Raw genomic sequence first — 24,273 nt, 5'->3', positions numbered from 1 at the left:
CTTAAAATATTGACAAAAGTAATTCAAGAAGACGGTAAACATAGGAGAGGCATTCTTCCACTTACATAAATGAATAAAAAACTTACACAGCACTATTACAAAATTGACAACATCTGAGATTTCAGAATCCAGATTGTCCATAAAGTAAAGAATATCCTTAGATGTGAAGGCAGGTACATTGGAAATTCTGAGTGAAACCCAACAGTGTATTTCAAACCAATTCCGTCTCATTATTACCAAGCCAAATTAAAAATCAGCGCCTCCTGCACTTATAAGCGAACAGCTGCATTTAAGCGGAACTTTGCCTATACCTGTCACATCCACGGAACTATTAACAGGGACGGACTTCCGCTTTGATTGCGTAAACGCATTGGTGTATGCGTAGATAAATTAGAATATATCGACTAGGATACTGTTTTCTAGGATGGTGTTTTCGAGAATTTAATGACGGCTAACGGGTACACATATGTGTAATAAAAACTACTAATTGTTCCAACGATAGATATGTGTAATTCACACAGAGTCGCATAAACAGGAAGTAAGAGGAACAAGCCAATCAGCTCCACGGAGCATGTGTCACGCGTGATGCACCGTCTCTGGTGAAGGTTACGGTTAGTTGAACGTGTGCACTGTTACCTGTTACCTGAAGCAGAGGCTACAGACAGATTCGGGAAACAACGCCGTGCGCAGCTGCGGTAAGAATTAATTTCACTGTCATGAAGCTGTTCGTCTGCTCACAGCAGCTCACAGACACGAGCTGCTTCCTCCTGTTCAAACACAGAACAGTGTTAACAGATCGTCCTGTGACTGCAGCATCAGAAACCCTACTTCTCATATTTACCTGCTGTTCAGTGATCCAGTCTAACTCACTTCGGCGGCCTCCCGGTATAATTTATCCCAGCTGACCCAAAGTAACTAAAAACGTGCTAATATATAATTACTAATAGTTCTAAATCTGCAATACAACGAACCTTGCTAACTGAATTATACGGACCCACGAACGCACTTTGATAAGTTAACATAGTTTATAATCTGGATTTAGCGAGTTTATGTAAATCTACGCCGCCGGACTCCTGGGTTTACCGGTGTTCCAGATTAACTGGCGCTTAGATCAACTGGTGTTGGTCGAACAGATGTTTCAGGAGCTGCTACCGACAAACCAGTGTATGTGTACTCCACTGTGCTCTGTGAGTGACGTGACCTGCAGTTAAATATTTGAAATGATAAGCAATGGTGCTTCAATCAGAATTCTTTATTCATTTCTATGGAAATGATGCCGTTTCTCCAAGACCAGAACAGGCTGGACTAAATTAAATAATACAGCATATTATACAGTTTATAAACTATAAGAAACAGCTCTAACATATGTTTCCTTTATTAGCTCCTTTAGCAGAGAGAGGAAAAATTGTACTTTCTCATAATTTACAGCAATAATCAACACGACCGACTCAATTGTCTCAGATCATTTAGATGCTAACGCTGCATTTTCCAGTTCAGGCCAAAACCTGCTGATCTTTATTAACCCTTGAATGTCAGGCTGGCATAGCTAGTTATTACATTAGCATCAGGGAGAAGGCTAGCTATACTACGGCACATGGTATGTTAAATGTTTTTGGAGGAATGTTCACTGTGCTTTTTATTGTTTCCTTTACGTATTGTGTATTAGTGCGAGGAAAATAAACCAGTTCTTGCTGTATGCATTCCAGTCATATGCAGCTATATGTCTCAATAAGTACATATTAGAGACGCCCAGAGCTCCATCTCTTCAGCCACCTTCTCTAGCTATCCTGGGGGGACACCAAGGTATTTCCAAAAAATCTGAGAAATCTACTCTTCTGTGTATCCTGGGTCTGCCCTGAGATCTACTTCCAGTGAAACCTACCCAGAACACCTTACCTAGGAGGTGTCAGGGAGGCATCCTAGTCAGATACTCGAACCACCTCAACTGACTCCTTTCAGTGTGGTGGAGTAACAGCTCTACTCCAAGCTCCTCCTGAATAACCAAGCTTTTCACCCTGTCTCTAAGGTGAAGCCAAACCATCGTGTAGAGCAGGGGTGGGGGAACTCTAGGCCTCTAAGGCCGGTGTCCTGCAGGTTTTAGACGTGTCCTTGATCCAACACAGCTGATTTAAATGGCTAAACGACCTCCTCAACTAGGGCTGGGCCATATTATACCGTTCACGGTAATACCGGTATAATGTTAGGCAATGATAGGAAAATGAAATATCGCGATAGAATATGAGTAAAACGCGCATGCGCAGTGCCTTTGTTTTCATACGCACATGGCCGATTGTTGAGTGAAACAGATGAACCAGAATTGGTTTGTAAAAATGGTGCAACTTCAGTGATGTGGAACTGGTTTGGTGTTTGTCCGTCAGATACACAACAAAGCACATTTTTTTGCAGAACATGCAAGCGGCCGTCGTTATCCGGTTGTTCAGTGATGACGCGACGAATCCTACTTCCGGGTCTAAAGTAGTCTGCGTTTAATATGGCTTTTGTGTTGTTAACATGTTTAATGTTTTGTATTTTCTTCTATTTGATCTCAAAAAGCTCCTAAAACAGTCAGCGACCACTGTTGACCTCCCTCGGCTTTTATTACCGCTAATCATTTATTTAAGCTCAGTTTTTAAACCCTTAGGATGTAACTACAGCCCAGCCCATGCAGCAGTATATGAATGACTAACCTCGTATTGTGGATGGATTATCTCAGTTGTTCTCTGGCTGAAGTTTGGTCCTTTTACAGCATCCTGCCATGCAATTACATTTGTTCCTGACCACCGAGAACACTCACATTAACTTTTATCGAGTGGAAAAAAAGTTAGCTTGTTTATATTATGCTAACATAGCTGTGTCGCTAGCGGTCACGTAGCACATCATTATATAGCAGCTAGCCCAACTTCAGTAACCCTACAAACGTCACTGCTGTTTAGTTTTCTGTCTTCATTTATGCTGGAAGTGATAACAGAGCTGTACGTTTTAATTTGTTTCCAAAACCCCGCAGTCAGGACATGCTATATTGTATTTAGATAGAAGCTAGCGAGCTAACTCCATGCTAACTTCTAACTCCGTTAAATGTCATAAATTCCGTTTTCATGGATGCCTGGATGTTAAACTCAATTGTTACACCTGGTAGAGCAGAACGCTGATCATTTTATTAAAGATGAAAGATGAAAGACTTTAGACAGTTTTTCAACTCTCAGTAATGCCATAGGGTTAGGGTTAGGGTTACCGGATTGTCGGACTAAGATGCTATTAAATCTGGGAGTAATCTGGGTCCTAAACTCCATATCCTTCAGGTCAAACAACACTGCAGCATCACTGAGAGTTAAAAACTGTCTATATTCTTTCATCTTTAATAAAACGATCAGCATCGCTGCTTTACCAGGTGAAACTATGAAGTTTAACTTCCAGGCATCCATGAAAACAAAATGTATTACATTTAACGGAGTTAGAAGTTAGCAGGAAGCTAGCGGAAGTTAGCTCGCTAGTTTCGCTAGTTACCTAAGCATGATATAGCATGTTCTGACTGAGAGATTTCTGAAAAAAATCAAACGTACAGCTCTGCTATCACTTCCAACATAAATGAAGACAGGAAACTAAACAGCAGTGACGTTTGTAGGGTTACTGAAGTTGGGCTAGCTGGTATTAATGATGTGCTACGTGATCGCTAGCGACACAGCTATGTTAGCATAATATAAACAGTGAAGCTGGAGGACGAACACTAACACTTTTCCACTTAAAAAAGTTAACGTGAAGGTTCCTGATGGTTAGAGACAAATGCAATCGCATGGCAGGATGCTGTAAACGGACCAAACTTCAGTCAGAAGAACAACTGAGATAATCCATCCACAATACGAGGTTAGTCATTAATATACTGCAACAACATGGGAATAGAGCAGCTGCCAGAGAATTCAACATTAATGAATCAATGGTACAGAAGTGGAGGAAGCAAGAAGAATGAGTTTAATAAAGTTTGATTTATCTGACTGCTTTGTTTCGCTTAATGTGCCTTATAATCCCGTGCACCTTATGGTCCGAAAAATACGTACTGCACACTGCAGTTTAATTCAAATTCAAATTTTATTTGTCACGTACACAGTCATACACAGTACGATATGTAGTGAAATGCTTGGACAACTGCTCGTGACCTAAAGAAAACAAAAAAGGAAAAGGCTATGAATAAGATAGGAAATAAATATGAAAAATTAAAAAGGGTAAATTTAACTAGGAAGGAATAGAATATAAATTAAGGTTAAAAATGAAATAACTGTACAACACAAATTAGAATGAAGGGTAAATTTAACTGGGAAAGAATAAGATAAAATATATAAATTAAAGTTGAAAATAAAATAACTGTACAACAAAATACACAATATAGAACTATATAAGAATGTATGAAGAAATCTAAATATAAATAAATATATACACAATAACAGCAGCTGTACAAGTATTAACCGGAAATGAAGAATATAGTGAGTGCTGAAGTCCACTATCAGCTCCTTTGTCTTACTGATGTTTAGAAGGAGGTTGTTCCTCTGGCACCAGTTCTCCAGATTCCTAATCTCCTTCAGGTAGCACCTCTTTTTAACTTCAGTGGATATTATACAAGGAATTTGCATTTGCACTGTTACATTTTTATAAAGCTTTAATGTACATAAAAACCAGCTTCTTGTTTAAGTGAAAATAAATGGAAGGTTGTCTTTTTGCACTAGTAATGTTGTGGAGTTGTATTTTGTCTCGCATCAATTATATCATCAGTTATATCGTTATCGCAAATTTTCAAATATATATCGTGATAAATATTTTTGGCCATATCGCCCTGCTCTATCCTCAACATGCCTTCAACTTCTCCAGACGCCTGGTAATGAACTAGACTCTCACATTACCCCTTGAGTGCAAACTAGAACTTCTGTCCATAAATATTATGAGCAGAACAGCAGAGTCCAAAACCCACTGAAGATGAGTCTGACTTTTTGCTTGCAGCGCAGACTAAACTTTCACGGGAACTGGACCCTGCAACAACAGGCTCGATCTACTCTGGAAGCCGAGGGACACGGTCAAATGCTTGCTCCAAATCCACAAAACACACACAGGCTAGTTGGGCAAACACCCAGACGCCCTTGAATGTTTTGAGTGGATGCAGAGCTGGTCCAGTGTTCCCTGACAAGCACGAGCATCTCATTGTTCCTCCAAATAAAAGCCCAAAATTTTCAGTCCTTTCTTACCATGAAGATGAATCACCAGCTCTTTTAAAATCATAGAAAAACTTACGTAGAATACTTTTACACATGCTACGTTCATGTAACTTTCATGCTGATTAAACAGATAAGTTGTACCACAAAGAAACCCAAAAACTGTACATTGTGATATGACGTGTTCAGAGTTATTTTTCACATTTTTCTTTGCTACGTAACTCCATATATCCTGTTTGACTTATTTGATGTCTTCAGTTTGTATCTACCATGTAGAAAGTAGTAAAATAAAGAAAAACATTAAATGAGAAGGCGTGTCCAAACTCGTCACATGTCAAACTCTGTGTTTCTTGTGCTCATTAGTGATGGCAGGCCTGTCCAGCTATGCATTGCGGATGGCCAGACTGAGCTCACAGATCTTTGGAGAAGTTGTGCATCCAACTGACCCGAAATCTATGAAGGTGGTCCAGCTATTCCAGGAGCCCCCTACGGCCAAGAGGAAGGAGGTGTATGACTGGTACCCACACCACAAGATTTACTACGCTGTGACCCAGAAGCTCAGGTTCATGGGTCTGTTCAGGTACAGTAGAATACACCTGTGATACGATGACAGTATTTACCTTTGTAAAAGCAAACATGGCTTCATTTATTTTTACACAGTTGTGCTGCCGAAACACAGTTTTAAGAGTTTGAAAGTTCATTTATTTTCATTTTTTGTGGGATTTACAAAAAAATGTAAAACAAATCCCACTGTTGTCATTTTCTCCCTTTAAAAATGTAATTACATTACAGTGTAGCTGTGATAATGAACTGATTACTGAGGATCATCCTGATTAAACAACAAACAAATATGAATATGCACGCTAAAATGTTTTGTTTGAAATACATTTTATAAATAATTGAAATTCAGCATGAAACACTGTAACATACAATAAGTATGTCAGTGCAGGAGCAGTTACATTGTTTCCAAAACCAAAAAAGATAACCAGGAAATGAAGGCCGGAATCCGAGAGAGATCCAAGCTCCGCCCTCTGCCTCTGTCGGTGCCTCTGAAATTTATCAGCAACTATTTATTACTTCAGAAAGAATTTGAAGTGACTTATAAATGGGGGAAATGTGAACTGCAGTTGCTTCAGAAAGTACTCTGACTGCTTTGCCTTTTTGTTAAAAACTGAAATGACTCATTTACAAAGTATAAGACGCTGAATGCAATATTTTAAAGGTCATCATGGGTAAGTCTGAAGAAGAGGGGTTTTTGCTTTCTTTGATTTTGGCATATTGGACGGCATCTTCGATTCTATCCATAAATGTTAATAATGTAAAGTGTGGTTCACGTCTGGACTGTAACTCGACGAGTTCTTGTTTCTCAGCGTCGGCGTGGCCTCGTGCTGACCCACTGCTCACTGGAGCAGGCTTTCCTACCATGGAGCTGTGCAGCCTGACAACATCCTGCCACTCCCACACTTCCCACTAGTTTTTAATCACTTAATTATTCTTAATTACTAATTACCTTGTTACTAGATATGCATTTTTTTTTGTTATTTATTCTGTTTTGTGATGAAATGTTTCTGTGGCCCAGATATTGAACTGATTGTATCCAAATGATTTGCTGTATTATTCATCAGGGGTTTTGTTTCTTTGTGTGCATTCAAAGATCATGTGATGTGGAGGTGTCATCATTTATCCTATTATGGAAAATGTCTCATGGTTACCAGTGGGGATTTTAACCACGCCTCACTAGACAACAATAAGTTGAGTGTGCACTAGAACAGAGAACGAGACATGCTGTGTGGTAATGCTGCTAAAGCGTACAGTGTCACTGGAGTTATTAGGCTGGCTATTTGAAGCTGCTGAGGCACTGCAGGGGTCCACGTGCTGGAATAAACTTTGTAAACCACATTGAGAGGACATTAATAAGCTGTATGACAGAGTATATCACATTTGTGTGTAACTACACCATCTTACCATCTCAGGGCTGTATGTTGCTCTGTGAACAAGAAGCTTTGGCTCATTACTTCCCTTAAAGACATGTTTAACTGCTCAGATCAGGAGTGTCCAACTCCGGGCGTCCTGCAGGTTTTAGATGCGTCAGCTGATTTAAACGGCTAAATGACCTCCTCAGCATGTCTTGAAGGTCTCCAGAGGCCTGGTAATGAACTCATCATTTGATTCAGGTGTGATATCTAGATCCCATCCCTGGCTTAAAGCTTCCAGGTCAGGCTCCCACTGAGGAGGGTCCAGCATGAGCTGAAGGCGAAGCTGAAGAAATACAAGGACTACTAGCTAACAGCACAAGATGTGTGGAGAAGAATGAAGAACATCATTGTGTTTAAGTGACTGGTTGTGGCTCAGTGATGGGAGAGTGGGTCATTTACCAGTTGGGAGGTCGAGGAAACGATCCCCAGCTCCTCATGTCCATGTGTCAAAGTGTCCCACTGAACCCCGGTTGCCCCCGATCCGTCCATCAGAGTGTGAATGTTAGATAAACCTGCTTCACTGTATGATTGTGTGTCCATTTAATGTCCACCAGTCCACTGAATGTGACAGACGACCAGTGAGCAGCCTGGAGGGAGCAAATTAGCTGCACCACTCCTCCACCAGGTTTAGCTCACAGCCCTCTGCTGCCTCCACACCCTTACTGCCTTTAGTGATCACTCCCAGTGGGAAACAAAAAGTTCAAATGGGTCACAGATATACTCGGGTAGCTGTTATGTTACATACCCGTGCAGGTAAAGTCTGCAGAGATGTCCTGTACACTTATTCAAAGTGGCTTTCATCTGCTTCACCAGAAAGTCCTGAGTGATGGTTTGATAACTTTCTGAAGAGATCTCATGTGAAAAACAGTGAAACCCATAAGATGAAGTGCATGTAAGTATGGCAGAAGTAAAAACTGTGTCTAATCAAATCCTTAATTTGTTTTAGAGATGAGCATGAAGACTTCAAGGAGGAGATGCGTCGTCTGAGGAAACTGAGAGGAAAAGGGACGCCAAAAAAAGGAGAGGGGAAGAGAGCAGGCAAGAAGAAGTGAACTGCGGCACGTCTGCTCCCCGAGGCTGCACAGGACTCGTTCTTCGGTTTCTCTGCAGGCTGCGCTGGCTGCTGTGCACCGTGGTGGGATGCTGGTCCTGAGAGCGTTCCACTGGTCGGGACTGTCCTGTGTTTCTGTGCTGACAGGACGCTCTGAGTCGGGCGTATCCCACTTCTGTTAAATTGTGTATGTCATTGAACGTGTGTGTGGCAGTAAGAGGGCTGTGCTTATATCTTATTACCACATAATAATGTCTTTCTGTCGAACAGCCCAGGAGGAAGCGTTAGCTGCTGACAGCTTGACTGTGGATGGAACGGCTCAAATGTATAGAAGTAGACACCCTTATTTTTCACAATAAAGTCAATGTGATAAATCTGCAGAGTGGTGCAAAACTTTGTTTTATTGCCTTTAAAGAGGAAAAATCAAGAAGAGGGAGATAAAATCCCTCCATGTAGGAAACGCTCAGCATATGCTGCTATCCACAGTCTGTTTTTCTGGGTCGACCTGCGGACGTGAGCACATGTGGGCATTAAACAATTTGTGGCTGGTGGAGTCATCGACCAATCGGGATGATTGCCAGCTCCTACTGTCCAAGAGTTGAAGTATCATTGGGCAACATACTGAACCCTGAGACACTCCGATGGATGCACTGTGTGTGTGTGTGTGTGTGTGTGTGTGTGTGTGTGTGTGTGTGTGTGTCGGTCGGACAGTACTTGGGCACAGATAAAAGCACTATGAGTGTGTGCGACTGGGTGAATGAGGCGTCTCATTGTAGGAGAAAGTGCTTCGAGTGCTCACATTGAGTATTAAGGTGTTCTTTAAGTAGCAGCCCATCCATTTACTGCATTCTGACTTCCGTGACATTAAGAAAAAGGTTTGCTATTGCAGGTAGTTACTAAACCAGGGGTGGGGAACTCCAGGCCTCCAGGGCCTGTGTCCTGCAGGTCTTAGATGTGTCCTTGATCCAACACAGCTGATTTAAATGTCTTGAAGTTCTCCAGAGGTCTGGTTATGAACTAATCATTTGATTCAGGTATCTAGAACCTGCAGGACACCGGCCCTGGACACTTGGAGTTCCCCACTTGTGATCTATAAGAAGGCTGCTAAATAAGTGGACTTGATGTGAATAAAAGTTTTAATTCAATGTTGTTAATGTTCGGGTCTCACTGCATTGCCATCTTTGTGCGGACTTGTTTCACTTTGGCTGAGCGCACACTCATAATCAGCCACGGTTCGCTCATGCTAAGCCCGCGTTTCCTACCACGCTGAGTACTGAGGGGCTGAATCCTGGCACTCGGCACGCTTCAGGTCATCCAGGGTTGCTACCTTGCAGCACTCCTGCGTGTTCAGCGTCCCGGGCACCTGAAGCTCCCAGCGGCAGGTGGACGCAGGAAGGCTGTAAGAAGCTCTCCGTGGTCGTTTCAAACGGCTGCTTTTTCCGGTTTTACTCAATCGAAAGAGGTCCGGAGCTCTGGCCCGTGCCTCTGTCTCCCCCTCCTGTCCTCAGCACCGGGTTGCGTTTTCCTCGATTATTTTCCACTCACTTTCTCGCAGTTTAAAATGGCGGCGTTGAGCAGCGCCGAGTCCCCACCGCCCGTCTTTAACGGAGACACTACGGAGCTGGAGCCGGGCAGGGAGCGGGGCCTGGACGAGCTGGGCGCCGGACTGGACTCGTCCTGCTCGTCGGGGATCCCGGGAGGTCCGCAGGATGAGGAGGTAAGCCCCACGGCAGCGGGTCGAAGCTGGGCAGGGGACACGGGCTCCGAGCGGAGGTAATTGGATGGAAAGGTTCGGGAAACGGCGGCTGGAGCCCGGGCGGTGGGCTGCGGCGCAGGGCTGGAAATGCGAGCGGCCCCGGCTCACCCGGCTCGCGGGCCGGGCTCCGTGGCGGGGGAAGCTCCGGCTGCGGAGCTGTGTTTGTGTCGGGCCTGCTCGCCTCTCTCTCCAGCCTCACAGCATCTGCAGCCTGCTGCGACAACAGCACGCGCACACACGCGCGCGCGCACACACCGCTGTTCAAAGCACAAAGACGCAGTTTAGCGCTTCGTGCTGTGTCGTGCGGAATTGTGGTGCGGACAAAGTTTGACGGCGAGCGGTGCTGCGAGGCCTGCGCTCAGAAGGCTGCTGATGGTGGACCTGGAGGCTAGCCCGAGTCGTGCTTGTGGTGTTTGAGGTGTGATTTAGCCACACATGCTACTTTTATTAATGTGACACAAGATGACTAGCATCTCCGCAACTCCTCCACACGCAGAAAGCATCAGGCTGTGTCCTCAGCGGTGTCTGCACCGACCACGTAGCCTAGCCTTGATTCTGCAGGTCACAGGCCTCCCTGCTGGACCACGACAGCAGCCTGAAGCACACAGCAGGATAGCTTTGTGTCAAAGTTTGGAACAAACAACACTGCAGCTCATGTCTGACGTGAACACATTTCCCTGCTATGTCATACAGAACATGAGAAATCCGCCACAGGCTTTGGCAGCACCCATCTTAGGGTCCAGAACTCCTGCGTGAACATTTGGAGAGTTCCTGTGTCCACGTCTGTCACTGCAGCTCTGTAGTGAGAGCTCCAGGGGCCCGAGCTCACCAGAGACTAAAAATAAAAGCATTTAAAGACTGCGCTGACTCTGGATTTTAGTCTCTGGAGCATCTGCGGTGTGTCGGCTACAGGCGCATCTGCTGGTTTCTCTTCAAATGTCTATAATCACAAATCTGAGCTCAGGTATGACTCTGAGGCCTCTTCATAAAATGGTTTAGTGTGTATTTTAGACGGGCTTTTTTCATGTGCCATTCAAACTCCAGATAACATCTGGTGCAGGACGTGTTGAGCCCTGGTCCACGCACACAGCGCTGTTTTATATGAAAAACTGCAGATGAAGTCTCACCTGTCCCTGCTGCACCGTTCTCCAGCAGCTGGTTTGAGTCGTTTCTGGATCATCTCTCTCACTGCGTCTCACTGAGAATATTCCATGTTTGGTTACAATTATTTTATGGCTCTAACTACAGATTTAAAGGGAAACCTGGGATGAATATTTTGGTGCCTCAGTTTGGACATCACCCTGAGAGGATTAAACGTCGTCCCAGAACACTGGGATAATTCAAGGCTGCTAACTGTACAGTACAGTTAGCAAACTGTGATCCATCGGTTATCCAGCTCTGCTGCTGTGCAGCTGGATAGATAATCAGTCTTTATTCCCTAACACGACCTTCATGTTGCATTTCCCAGCATGTCTCAAGCTGTGTAAACATAAACAATCAGTAAACCGTAGCTTTTCTGACCCTATTTAAAAATAATCATTTCTAAATTCTGTAAGTTTGTGTTTGGCTGGTTATTGAATTAGCTTCACTCTGATTATTTTCAGGACTTTGTAGGACGGAGAAACTATTTGAACCTGCTGTGCATTGGAAACTTGGATAAAGCTCCAAAGTGACTGAAGTAATGAGAGCTGAGCTTGAGCTGCGACTGTGTTTGATGGTGCTTTTCAGTTGCATTCTGTTCATCCAAAATTGGACATGTCAGTAATGGATTGCATTTATAAAGCGCTTTTCTAGGCACCCAAATTCCACTATTCATTCACTCTCACATTCACACACTGCAGGCAAACCACAGTTGTAGCCACAGCTGCCCTGGGGCAGACTGACAGAAGCCAGGCTGACATATCGCGCCATCGGCCCCTCTGGCCATCACCAGTAGGCGGTAGGTGAAGTGTCTTGCCCAAGGACACAACGACCAGGACAGAGAGAGCTGGGGGATCCAACCGGCAACCTTCCGGTTACAGATGAGCTTTCCAACCCCCTGAACCAACTGTCACAAATGTCCATATTTAGAGGATGTGGTCATTAATGTGTGACCAGAGTCCAGGTGTGGAAATCCCAGGAAGCTGATTCTGTTCATCTGGACCATGAACACAATCAAAAGTTGATTCATGTCCAGATGAACAGAATCATGGAGACTTTTGAGAGCTGGGTCTGTCTGTTTGCAGCAGAGCTTGACACTGAGAGGAAAAGTCAAAGATGGTGAGGATGGATTATTGATTAATGCTGGGGAACCGTTGTTTTAACATTAGTATAAAAAGCTTTGGTTTAAAAATTCCCCCTTTTTTCTAAAAGTGCAATTCACATCACTTAGTGTGTGCACAGAGCACCACATCCAAACAGTACTGGTTTCCAGGTATGAGGAGTTGGACCATAAAACATTATCAGTGGAAACCAGCTGTCCAGCGATCAGCTGTGAGCCACACACGGAGGTCAGATGACAGGTGGGGGGGAGCAAAGTGCAGAGATGACCAGCAAAATGCGATGAAGCACAGGAGAGCAAAGATGTGGAGTAGTGGCATAAAAAGCTTGAAGGAGTGGAAGAGAGGAGGCCAGAGGAGGCATCGCTTCAGTTTCCCAAATGATTGATCCTCAGCAACAGAGCAGCTGTTCATGGGCAGCGTTAGGACAGTGATACGTTTTTAAGAAAGCCAAACTTTTGTTTCAGAGACAGATCAAACGGCTAACTGCAGGCCTGGAAGGGAAATCTCGCTCTAGCATCTCCTGACTCGAAGCGATTAGCCGCCTCCTAACGCTAAAGAGTGTAAAGCAGTCAAAGTGCATCGCTGTGGTGGAGAATCGTCAGTGAGATCAGAGAAGACATAGAAATGTCCGCTTTCCTTCCCAGACATCAACATCATCTTGTCTCCTCTGCCTGTCTTCTTTGACAATGAGACGATGCCATGTATTTATTTGTTATCTGTTTATTAGAGATTTGAGCCTCTTTTATTTCCCCAAGTTAATTAGTATTGTTTTACATTTATATATTTGTTTTACACGCATGAAGTCAAGTGTATAGAGCGTAGCATGATGACCGCTGCATGACCCTGCGGCTAAACTGAATGCCTCACATTACACTTCCACTATAATAAAAACAGTTTTGTCTGAGATATGAGGAAAATCTGATATCACGATATTTTACCTGATATCACGATATTTTACCTGATATCACGATATTTTTATCTGATATCACGATATTTTTATCTGATATCACGATATGTGTAAATAACCTTAAATGTTATTTTTAACCATGTAGTGCCGAACACTGCGCTGGTTTACTTATTCAAATAGACATGAAAACAAAAAGTCTGAATGAATTGAAACGTTTGATTTTACCCACACAGAGGTTTTCCACAAATGACTGTGACAGTAAGTCTGTGGTCAACACTAAAAAGGGTGCTCTGTTTTATTTATAACATATAAAAATGAGAAAATAAAAAAAATGTGATGACCTCAGATTACAGACACAAGTCTGGATAGCGACTATAAAACGACTAACCGTCACAGGTAGTTTATTTAACTTGTTCTTTGGTGCGTAGAGAGACGGTCACATGCAGAGTTGTAAACATTCATTTTGCAGGTAATGACTTTTCAGCTGGTGGAAGACATTTGTGGCGCTGCTGCCTTTTAGCGACAATAGTTTTACAGCATGTTTGTCAAATTACCGCATTTTGCAAACAGCTTATGATAAAGCGATTTCAGCCATGGAAAAACTAGCGATACATCGAGTAAGTTCGATATATCGCCAGCCCCTACTTCACAAACATAAAAATAGACTTAGTGTTATACTAATACTTGAACTGATTACCGCTATAAACAAAATAACTGCATTTATTTTGCTAGTACTAGCTACGAACAGGCAATGACAGAACAGCAGTGAAAATGTATGCTATGTCTTCTAATGATGCTGCCTAAGGGAAGCATGTATAATGTAAACAGAATTGGTCCTAGCACTGAACCCTGTGGAACTCCATAATTAACCTCAGTGTGTGAAGAGGACTCTCCATTTACATGCACAAACTGGAGTCTATTAGATAGATATGATACAAACCACTGCAGCACAGTACCTGTAATACCTACAGCATGTTCTAATCGCTCTAATAGGATATTATGGTCGACAGTATCGAACGCTGCACTGAGGTCTAGCAGGACAAGCACAGAGATGAGTCCACTGTCAGAGGCCATAAGAAGATCATTTGTAACCTTCACTAAAGCTGTTTCTGTGCTGTGCTGAGCTCTGAAACCTGACTGAAACTCTTCAAATAAACCTCTGCAGATGATCTGTTAGCTGTTTGACAACTACTCTTTCAAGGATGTTTGATATAAAGGAAGGTTGGAGATTGGCCTATAATTAGCTAAAACTGCTGGGTCTAGAGATACTTTTTGAGTAAAGGTTTAACTACAGCCAGCTTGAAGGCCTGTGGTACATAGCCGATTATTAGAGATAGGTTGATCATATTTAAGATTGAAGCATTAATTAATGGCAGGACTTCTTTGAGCATTTTGTAGGAATGGGGTCTAAAAGACACGTTGATGGTTTGGAGGAAGTAATTATTGAAGTTAACTCAGAAAGATCAATTGGAGAAAAAGAGTCTAACTTAACATCAATGGTACTAAGAGTAGCTGTAGATAATATTACATCTGTGGGATGATTACTGGTAATTTTTCCTCTAATGATAAAAATGTTATTAGTGAAGAAGTTCATGAAGTCATTACTAGTTAACGTTAAAGGGATGGTTGGCTCAACAGAGCTCTGACTGTTTGTCAGCCTGGCTACAGAGCTGAAGAGAAACCTGGGGTTGTTCTTATTTTCTTCAATCAGTGATGAATAGTAAGATGTTCTGGCTTTGTGGAGGGCTTTCTTATAAAGCAACAAACTATTTCTCCAGGCTAAATGATGATCCTCTAAATTTGTGACACGCCATTTCCTCTCCAGATTACGAGTCATCTGCTTTAGGCTACGTGCTTGAGAATTATACCACGGAGTCAGGTACTTCTGATTAGAGACCTTAGTTTTCACCGGAGCTACAGTATCCAGAGTCGTACGTAGTGAGGAGGTGAAATTATTAACAAGATGATCGACCTCTGTTGGAGTAGTGTTCAGGTAGCTGCTCCGCTCTGTGTTGGTACAGGGCATTGAGTCAGCCCTCTGCTTTGTGCTCTGCTCAGCTGTCTGTCCTCCAGGTTCCCTGTCCTACTTCAGTAGGGGAGGCATAATTGGCTGTTGTGGCGTCAGCCTCTCCTTCACCACAGCTGGAACCCACTGCTCCATCCCTGCTCTGCAGCTCAGCCACAAACAACACCCAGCCATGCATATAGCAAGTCTCATTACCATCTTATAACCGTCTGCTTCCCTCTTGCTGCTATCCTACTTTGACGCTTCACCCCTGCACTCACCTCCACTCTGCCTGCACTCTTTTCTTCACCCCTCATGTGCACTGTTCACTTATTTCGATGGTCCCAGCTGCTGAAGCTCTTCTACCATCACTGTCTCTACTCCTTGCGTCTGCACTGTCCCACCTGCCCGACTCGTATTTATACTTATGCTTCTATTGATTTTCATCTCTTCTCTCCAGAGCATTCCTCCACCTCATAGGATATTGGATTTCTACTCTCACTACAGATGAGTGTCGTCTGCAAACAGGTGCTTCTCTGGCCTCACCTGTCACTCTGCCCATTAGCACTGCACACCAGAGTGGGCTCAGAGCAGATCCCTGATGTAATCTCACCATCCTTACGCCCATCCTGCACCACCCTCACATACTTCTCTGCCACTCTTGATTTCTTCATGCAGAACCACAGCTCCTCTCTTGGCACTGTATCATCTGCTTTCTCTGATCCATAAAGACTCGGTGAAGCGTCACATCTGTAGTGCTCTTCCACTCGGTGCATGAAACCATACTGCCACGCACTGATTGACACCTCTCTTCTTAACCTGGCTTCAACTCTTTCCCATGTCTTCATGGTATGCCTCATCAGCTTTGTCCCTCTGTTTTGTTCTGCAGCTCTGTACATCACCCTTGTTCCTGACACTTGGTCGACTAAACGAGGAAAAGTAAACTGGACTAAACTAGAGATGGACCGATCCGATATTACGTATCGGTATCAGTCCGATACTGACCTAAATTACTGGATCGGATATCGGAGAAAAATAAAAAATGTAATCCGATCCATTAAATATCACGAAAGCACCTCACAAAACTTGCAACACGCCGTAACTCTGCTCAGAACGTTAGCACGTCGGAGCAGTATGCATCACGTGATAGAGCGGCTGTGGCATGCGGGACCTGTCGGTGGTCTGGATAGCATGTGGAGCTTCGCTAGCAACCCGGCATTTCATCTCCGACAAAGTTATCCCGAGAGAAGTAAAGCAAGTGTGTAAGTCCATCTCTGAATGTTTGTAAAGCATTCCTGCGTTAAGCTTAACAAACGATATATGGAGCGACTGCCTCTTCTTGCTGCTACTTCAATCATGAAACTGCTTAACGATCAGCTGATCGGCTTTTCTGTTGTGAGTCCGTGTCTCTTCTTTGTTTTTGGCCCACTTTGCACCAGAAAGAGGAAACCAGCGGCTGAACAACAGCAGCACGTTTAAGCTTGATCAGCTGTTGTTAGAATTTATTTAATATTACTTTCTACTCGAGGATCTTTTTCTACGTAGCTGACGCTGGTAGCTGTGCAGGGGCGGATCTAGCAAAGTTTAGCCAGGGGGGCCGATAGGGCATTAACAGGGAAAAGGGGGCACAAAGACATACTTTTCTTTCTTATTCTCATTTAAAATGTCGAGCTTTTAATAAATAATTATCTGACACCCAAAGTTTTAATTTGATGCAAAATGAATAGAAGTCAATTACTGTATATAGTGACTATTAAGTCTAATATATATACCCTAGTAAGCTATAGTACTTTTTCCTTTGGGAAGGTACCATCTGTGCAGTCTGCAATTTTGTTGAAGAAAGATGTTGAATCTATTTAATATTTCTTGAAAAATAATTGATTTCTGTGCATTTTTTTTTCACACTGCATCAAATTAAGGTTGATTACGTCGATTAAGCATCATGAGGTGGAGCGTGAGGGGTGGTTCCCTATTATTTATTTATTTATTTTTATTGTTGCTGGGAGTTGGAACTCTATTAGTTAGGTTGCTTAATATATATGCTAAGTAGGGCTGCCACGATTAGTCGACTAGTCACGATTACGTCGACTATCAAAATCGTCGACGACTGATTTAATAGTCGACACGTCGTTTGAAGCTTTGTAAGATCCCAAAAGACGCAGGAATCAGTAGCAGGATTTAAGAGTGTAATAACGGACTGAAACAGAAGATGGCAGCACTGCATGTACAAGGATGCCAGCTGCCGTTAAACCCCGAAGAAGAAGAAGAAGCAGCAGCTCTGTCCCAGAATTCATAGCGCGGCCCTGCTTAGTTTCCAACAATGGCGGCAGCTAGTTAGTTTTAATATTACTCTTATTATTCTTTCTGGGTCACAAAATAAACGTTTAACGTATTTTCAGACGAGAATGTAGCTGTGTAAACCTCAAATATCGGCTCAGTTTATCAAGACACCACGTATTTTCAAAAGCGCTCCGACGTTTTCGGAGACGTCTGTTACCCACCAGCTCGATAGCGAGCCGGGGGCAAGGCTAACTAGAGCCGTGAGAACACCGGACTCCCCGCAAATCGTTTTCAAACCCACCGCCGTCTTTCGCTACTCAAGTTAAACATGATATATGAGTCACTTAGATAACTTAAAATGTTATTGTTTGGCTTTTTTCAGTGTTTTATTTGTTCCTGAGTAAATCAGTTTGTCTGAGATTAAAGTTATAGTTTTTACACAGCTGAATAAACGTCAAGCAGACAGCTGATTATCAGAAGTGTGAGATGCTCGAGAATTTACTCCGGTGTCCTGTTATATTTTAGATAGCAAGGAGTTTATTAAACTTCACCGAAACAATCTGCAAATTTCATTAAAATGTAATAAACTATCATCTTGTCTTTATTTTTAGTTAGCACAGACCTTAAACACTTAAAGCTGTAAGCTAATGATAGTTATATAAGAGCAGATGCTGCTGGTGCAATAAGCTGTACGTTTTACGTCCAATGGATGATGATCTGATTAGTCGACTAATCGCAGAAATAATCGGTGACTAGTCGACTATCAAAATAATCGTTTGTGGCAGCCCTAATGCTAAGTACTCTTTAAAATACCAGAATAGGGAGGATGGTGCAGGTCTAAGTTTATTAGATTGATCAGTATTGCTGAACTATGAAATTTTTTTTTTGTATACAGGTATAACAGAATAGCTTTAGTGTAGTTGTTGTTTTAAACTTGAGTATGAACTTATACAAAATGCAGCAAGATATTTAAAAAACAGTTTTGTTGATTAAAAAACACTATATCGGATTCATATTGGTATCGGCAGATATCCAAATTTATGATATCGGTATCGGACATAAAAAAGTGGTATCGTGCCATCTCTAGACTAAACGACTAATCTCAAATCAAGAAACACTCGGATATTAAGTGACGTTTGAGAACCGTTTAATGGAAAATGTCAAAAACTAATAAGGTGTTTTAAAACATTATTCACGTTCTTCAATCATGAATGATGCCGCATAAATGTGTAGCACTTCACATCGTTAAACATTTTCTTTCACTTACTGACCTCCTCACCCAACGCTAAGGCGTAGACCAGGGGTGGGCAACTCCAGGCCTCGAGGGCCGGTGTCCTGCAGGTTTTAGATGTGTCCTTGATCCAACACAGCTGATTCAAATGGCTAAATTACTTCCTTAACATGTCTTGTAAGTTCTGCAGAGGCCTGGAAAGGAACTAATCATTTGGTGTGCTGACCCAGGGTGAGATCCTGCAGGACACCGGCCCGCGAGGCCTGGATCGCTCACCCCTGGCATAGACCATCTACCTTTCAGCGAAAGCTAATTTCTGCTTCCTGTCGCCTGCATTGTAGATGATGACTTTGTGTCCACAGAATAATGATACAGTCGGGACAACAGTGAGAAAGAAACGTAGGGCTGAGCTGTCCTTCCTTTAGCTCTAAGCTCTCTTTTCCTTTCCTGTGCTGTCTGTCTTGGGGGAATTAGCTCTCACTTCTCTCTATGCGAGTAATACAGTAGCATTAGCATTAGCTGACACACTGAAGCACTTTGTGTATTTACTGTGTGTTTTACACGTTACTGTCTCCATCCTCGCTCCGCTCCAACACTCGCTGAAGTGCCTCAAACAACAACTTGTAGATATTACAGTAATCAGTAACAGAGTACTGTTTCAGTAATTGTAGTTACAATTGTGCTGCTACTTGTGTTAACAAAATTCTCGCTTATCTGCACATGGGTGGGTAGAAAGAGGGAAAAACATCGAGCTTGCTGCTTTTCGTCCCGCTACAGGCCCGATGTCAAAGTAAGTGTAGATATGGTCACTACGTTAGTGCTTTAGAGCAATTAAAAATAAGAGTGCAACAGTAAAACTGCACCCAGGACAGAAGCGGCTACATCGTGCTGAACTTCATCAGGTAACAAAGGCAGCGGCGCAGCATCCATGTCAACCTGTTCGTGTTTGTGAAGGAGAATCGCTGTAACGGTCGCTCTGGTGTTCATCTTCACTGCGTGTGTTTGGTTTGAGTTCATGAACAAACTGAAAGAAAAATGGTGTGTGTGTGTGTGTGTGTGTGTGTGTGTGTGTGTGTGTGTGTGTGTGTGTGTGTGTGTGTGTTAGCATAAGGATTTTTGTTGGTGTGAGTCTGTAGTCTCAGATTTATATTGCGAGCTGGTAATTATGCAATATTTCAGATCATTTTACAGACAAAGACAAAAGTAATGTAACAGGTGTACTCTGGTAGAAACTAAGTAACATTTGGTTTAAAGAAAAGTAATGAGTAATGTGTAAACATTACTTTTTTTGAGTAATGAACCTAATGCTGGTTCCGGCCCACCTTTAACCCCTGAGTGTAGCAATATAAATGATGCATAAATTATTTGGTTTTGCTCGTTTCATCTCTCGGCATGTGATAAGCCCGGTGATGGAGGGTTGGCTCTTGTGTTGTTCTTTCCTACCCCCGTGACAAAAATGTGCCACAGGTGTCTCCACCAAACACCCAGCGATCGAACACCAACCTGTTAGTAAAGCAGCTACAGCCCCAGTGTCCCCAGCTACTTCGCAGAGGTCCTAAAAGTAGAAAGAAAGAACCAATTAAATACTTTATTTTTTATTGTTTTTTACTGATTACATCTCCAGGGGTGTCCATGTTATCTGATCCTGGTAAAGCTGGTATGATAATTAGTGCTGTCAAGAGATTAAAAAAAAAATAGAGATTAATTAATTATGATTTTTAATTAATTGATCTAATTAATCTCTTTTTTAATCTCACCTAAAAATAGCTGAGGAAAGCCCTCAACTTATTGTGGCAGACCAAAAGACTGATATAACAAAGAAAGTGACTTTATAAAGTCATTTATTGTTTAACAAACGTTAAACAGATGCAACCATTTACATACTGTTGTATTCTTTTGTAAAATAAGTGGAAAAATAAATACAAATAAAATCAAATAAATTAAGTGCTGCAAGTTAGCACATCAGAGTTGCTCTTTTCTGAGCAATACAGCACTGAAATTCCTCTGCTTCAGATAATGAAAAATAAAACTGACATTGCAGTGCTGCAAGTTAGCACATCAAAGTATTCTTCCATCACAAAAAAAAGTGCTGAACATCAAGCAATCTATTCTAGTAGGCTACAAATGACACAGCAGCTATGCTGACCACATGTGTCTCATTTCTTCTTCCTCAGCCAGTCGCTAAGACACACCAGCCTGGTAACATTTTCTGGAAGCAAGGCTGCCCTTTTCTTTTGCACTATGTGGCCTGCAAGGCTAAAGAGTCTCTCACAGGGTACAGAGGTAGCTGGGGAGGCCAGGTACTTTTGTGCTAGGACTGACAGCTTTTCATAGACTCCTGAGTGAGCATACCACCACTGCAGGGGACAGTCATCAATACTGATGCTGGGTTCTGCTCTGTAGCGCTGCAGCTCTCCAGACTCAATTCCATCTTCTGAGTCAGAGTCAGACCCCAGAAGGAGTTCGCTCCTCCTCTTCTTCTGAGCTGGTCCATCATCCTCTGTGGAGGGCTGGAGACTATCTGCTCTTCTGGGCTCTGCTGCCTGGAGCATATTCTCCAGAATGGTCCACACCTGAATGAATGAATGAATGAATGAATGATTGTGATTAAAACTAAGTGCTTTTTTATTTTATTTTATTTAATCTTGTAAAGAACTTTGTGTTCCATATAATAAATAAAAGTTTGATTTGATAATGAATTGGACTCATTAGTCCAGCTTAACCTTATTGTCCTACCTGTTCCCTCTTTTCTCTTGGAAGACATTTCAAATCCTTAAACCGTGGATCCAATGCTGTGGCCACCTCGAACCATATCTCGTTGCCATTAGCTCGTCGTGCTGCCAGATCCTTCTGGAAGGCATTCTTGAACTTCACCACGTAGGCAGGATCATCATCAGTAATGTCCATGACACGGTACAGATGGCGAAAAGCAGGCAGCACTACAGAGCAAGAGACGTAGGCCTCACCACCCAGCAGCTCTGTCACATACCTGCAGAGGTGGAGAGGTTTGCTAAATAAACCTAGCTGGATTCATTTAAATCAAAGTGTAACTGATTTCCAATTTAATTGTCCTTAAAAGTTCCTTGTTATGTTCATTAATTTTGATTTTACACATGTAACAGTAGTTTATATAATTAAAATGGGAAGGTGTTTATTTGAACTTACTTGCATGGTTCAAGCAGGAGCTCCAGCCTCTGCAGTTTCGCCCACTCAGCTTCGGTTGGCAAGACCAACCTGTGGTTCTGTTGGTGCAACGTAGCCTGGACAGCCTCTCGGTTACATAGGAGGCGTGAGACCATTGCGAGAGTCGAGTTCCACCTGGTGGGTACATCCTGTATAAGTTGATCGCTCTTCTTTCCGAGTGCTACTTGTTGTTGGTTAAGTTCTGTGGTACTCGCAGGGCTTTGTTTAAAATGACCAACAATCTTGCGGCACTTTGCCAGTACACCGACAAAACCACTGCTATCGAGACATACCGTGATGGTCCTCTGGAGAATGTGAGCATTGCAGGCGATGTGCTCATATGGAAGTGCTCTCATAGCAGCCAGCATGTTTGCTGCGCTGTCTGTGCCAATGGTGGATATCTTGTTTTCAATACCCCAGTCATTTGCTACCTTGAGGAACTGTTCGGCGCATTTATCAGCAAAGTGCCTGGTTTCTGTTCTCATGACGGTCAGTGCAAATGAGTTGAGGTTCCACTCACTATCAATAAAGTGTCCAGTCACCCCAAAATAGCTGTGGTTGCCAGCTGAGGTCCAGTGATCTCCGGTTATAGCAACACAGTTGGGAGAATCCTCCGCCAAAATCTCAAGTTTGTTTTTCTTTTCGCCGTCGTACATTTTGCTGATTTTGGTCGTTACTGTAGTCCTGCACGGCGGCTTGTATGACGGGTCATTGGACGCAATTTGCAACACCTCTGTCAATCCTTCGTCCTCTACTATATTTATCGGCCTACAGTTCATCGCTATCCACTTGGCAATAACATTAGTCAGCCTGTCGGTCGCAGACTTGCTCATACGAGGGGTATTCTCTAGTTTTGTTTGGCGAAAAGCTTTGCTCTGGCTTGCTATATTGCTAACGCCTTCACTGCTAGCTGTTGCTGCACTCGCGGCTGGGTGCTTTGCGTTGAGGTGATAGGCCAAACTTGAGCTGCTTCGGTGGTAAGCAAACTCCTTCTTACACTCTAGGCAGACCACTTTACCTTTGTCAATGGTGCCGTCGGGGCGTTTATGAAATACAAATTTCCCGTTCATTGGGCCAACAACTCTCAGATGCGCCTCCATATCCACACTGTAAGCTAATCACCACTTCTCACCTTGACCTCACGACGTGACTCCACCCCCAACAAGTCAAGCACAAGGAGCCCAGCACATAAAAACGGATTTTATAACATAGCAACTCTCATACAAAATCAATGACGTCAAGAGATTAAAAATTAGATTAACGAGATTAAAAAACATAACGCGCTAAATAGCATTGTAATTAATTAATCGCAATTAACGCGATAATTTGACACCCCTAATGATAATGTGTTTTTTAGTCGTGCAGGTATTTACGTTGTACCCTGTTTCCTTGCAGATCTGGAACATCAAACAGATGATAAAGTTAACACAAGAACATCTGGAGGCTCTCCTGGACAAGTTTGGCGGAGAACACAACCCTCCCTCCATTTATCTAGAGGTAAGATCGTTTCGGCTTATGTGAACAGAACTTGCTGTGACCCTCGTAAATGTCACCGGAGGTGTTGAAGCTGTCGAGTTCGTTCCTCACGGTTCTTCTTTGGCAGGCCTATGAGGAGTACACCAGCAAACTGGACGCTCTGCAGCAGAGGGAGCAGCAGCTGCTGGAGGCCATCGGGAACAGCGCAGACTTCTCCTGCTCTCAGTCTGCTATACCAGCCCTTCTGGAAGTCAAGATAGGAGGTTGTGGGGTTGGTGCAGGGCCTCAGGCTTTCCACTCGGCCCCAAACACTTTGGCTGTCCTGCAGACCCCCACTGACACAAGCCGAGCCAACCCTCGCTCCCCCCAGAAACCCATTGTCAGGGTCTTCCTGCCCAACAAACAGCGAACAGTGGTAAGTGAGAGCCACTCTCTCGGGATGCTTATGTGGATTTTAAGGCACGAAAGTCTGATTGACGAGGCTCCTGAGAGCCAGCGCTTCATTAGCAGCAGCAGATATTAGATGTTCAGAGTTGATACATCCTCTTGGTGAGCTTTGCATCTGGTCTTTCACAAACTGCTTTTTCATGTTGACTTAGTTTTTGCTGAGTTAATGATGATACAGTGTAACATGTAACGTGTTGCTGAGGAACACGTGATTATTATTTTGTCATAAAACCTCAGAGATGAAAGACGGCGTGCAGCCTTTTTGACTTTAGGTTGCACAAAGTGCTCGGTCTCACTCGCTGTCAGATGCTCACAGCAATACAAATCTAGTTTAAAATAAAACGTGGTTTTACATTAAGGCATAAATATTATAAGTCCCTTTATGTATTTGTATTTGACAGTCGAGCATTGGGCAGATACTAACCCTGAATCTCAGAGTTAGTATGACTGTTGGATAAAAAGCACGTGGGTGTAGAAAAAAAAGTGCTTGTGTGAATGGCTGAAT

At 43.0% G+C, this 24,273-nt stretch overlaps 3 protein-coding genes across 4 annotated transcripts in view; 2 read left to right on the top strand and 1 right to left on the bottom strand.

Annotated features, from left to right (window-relative positions):
- The first annotated feature begins 303 nt into the window (after nt 1–303).
- On the top strand, nt 304–8,602 carry mrps33 (mitochondrial ribosomal protein S33). The gene is made up of 3 exons (XM_026147941.1): nt 304–695; nt 5,559–5,775; nt 8,118–8,602. Exons 2-3 carry the CDS (start codon nt 5,561–5,563, stop codon nt 8,221–8,223), a joined length of 321 nt encoding a protein of 106 aa, XP_026003726.1. The 5' UTR covers nt 304–695; nt 5,559–5,560; the 3' UTR covers nt 8,224–8,602.
- Nucleotides 8,603–9,310: 708 nt separating this feature from the next.
- braf (B-Raf proto-oncogene, serine/threonine kinase) overlaps nt 9,311–24,273 on the top strand; it is a 34,749-nt gene continuing 19,786 nt past the window's right edge. The window contains exons 1-3 of one of the 2 annotated variants that reach the window (XM_026146376.1): nt 9,311–9,939; nt 23,241–23,342; nt 23,449–23,736. In XM_026146376.1, the coding sequence (XP_026002161.1) occupies nt 9,784–9,939; nt 23,241–23,342; nt 23,449–23,736 (546 nt within the window). In that variant the 5' untranslated portion in view covers nt 9,311–9,783. The remainder of the gene's footprint in view (nt 9,940–23,240; nt 23,343–23,448; nt 23,737–24,273) is intronic. The other variant, XM_026146377.1, reaches the window with a different exon arrangement.
- Nucleotides 20,487–23,206, bottom strand: LOC113008725 (zinc finger BED domain-containing protein 1-like). The gene is made up of 3 exons (XM_026146378.1): nt 21,828–23,206; nt 21,399–21,651; nt 20,487–21,235 (listed from the first exon to the last, which is right to left on the bottom strand). The coding sequence occupies exons 1-3, from the start codon at nt 22,943–22,945 to the stop codon at nt 20,819–20,821; spliced, it is 1,788 nt and encodes a 595-aa protein (XP_026002163.1). The 5' UTR covers nt 22,946–23,206; the 3' UTR covers nt 20,487–20,818.

The sequence above is a fragment of the Astatotilapia calliptera genome, chromosome 17, assembly GCF_900246225.1.
Source record: "Astatotilapia calliptera chromosome 17, fAstCal1.2, whole genome shotgun sequence".
NCBI classification, from domain to species: Eukaryota; Metazoa; Chordata; class Actinopteri; order Cichliformes; family Cichlidae; genus Astatotilapia; species Astatotilapia calliptera.
This window is presented reverse-complemented; position numbering and strand designations above follow the sequence as displayed.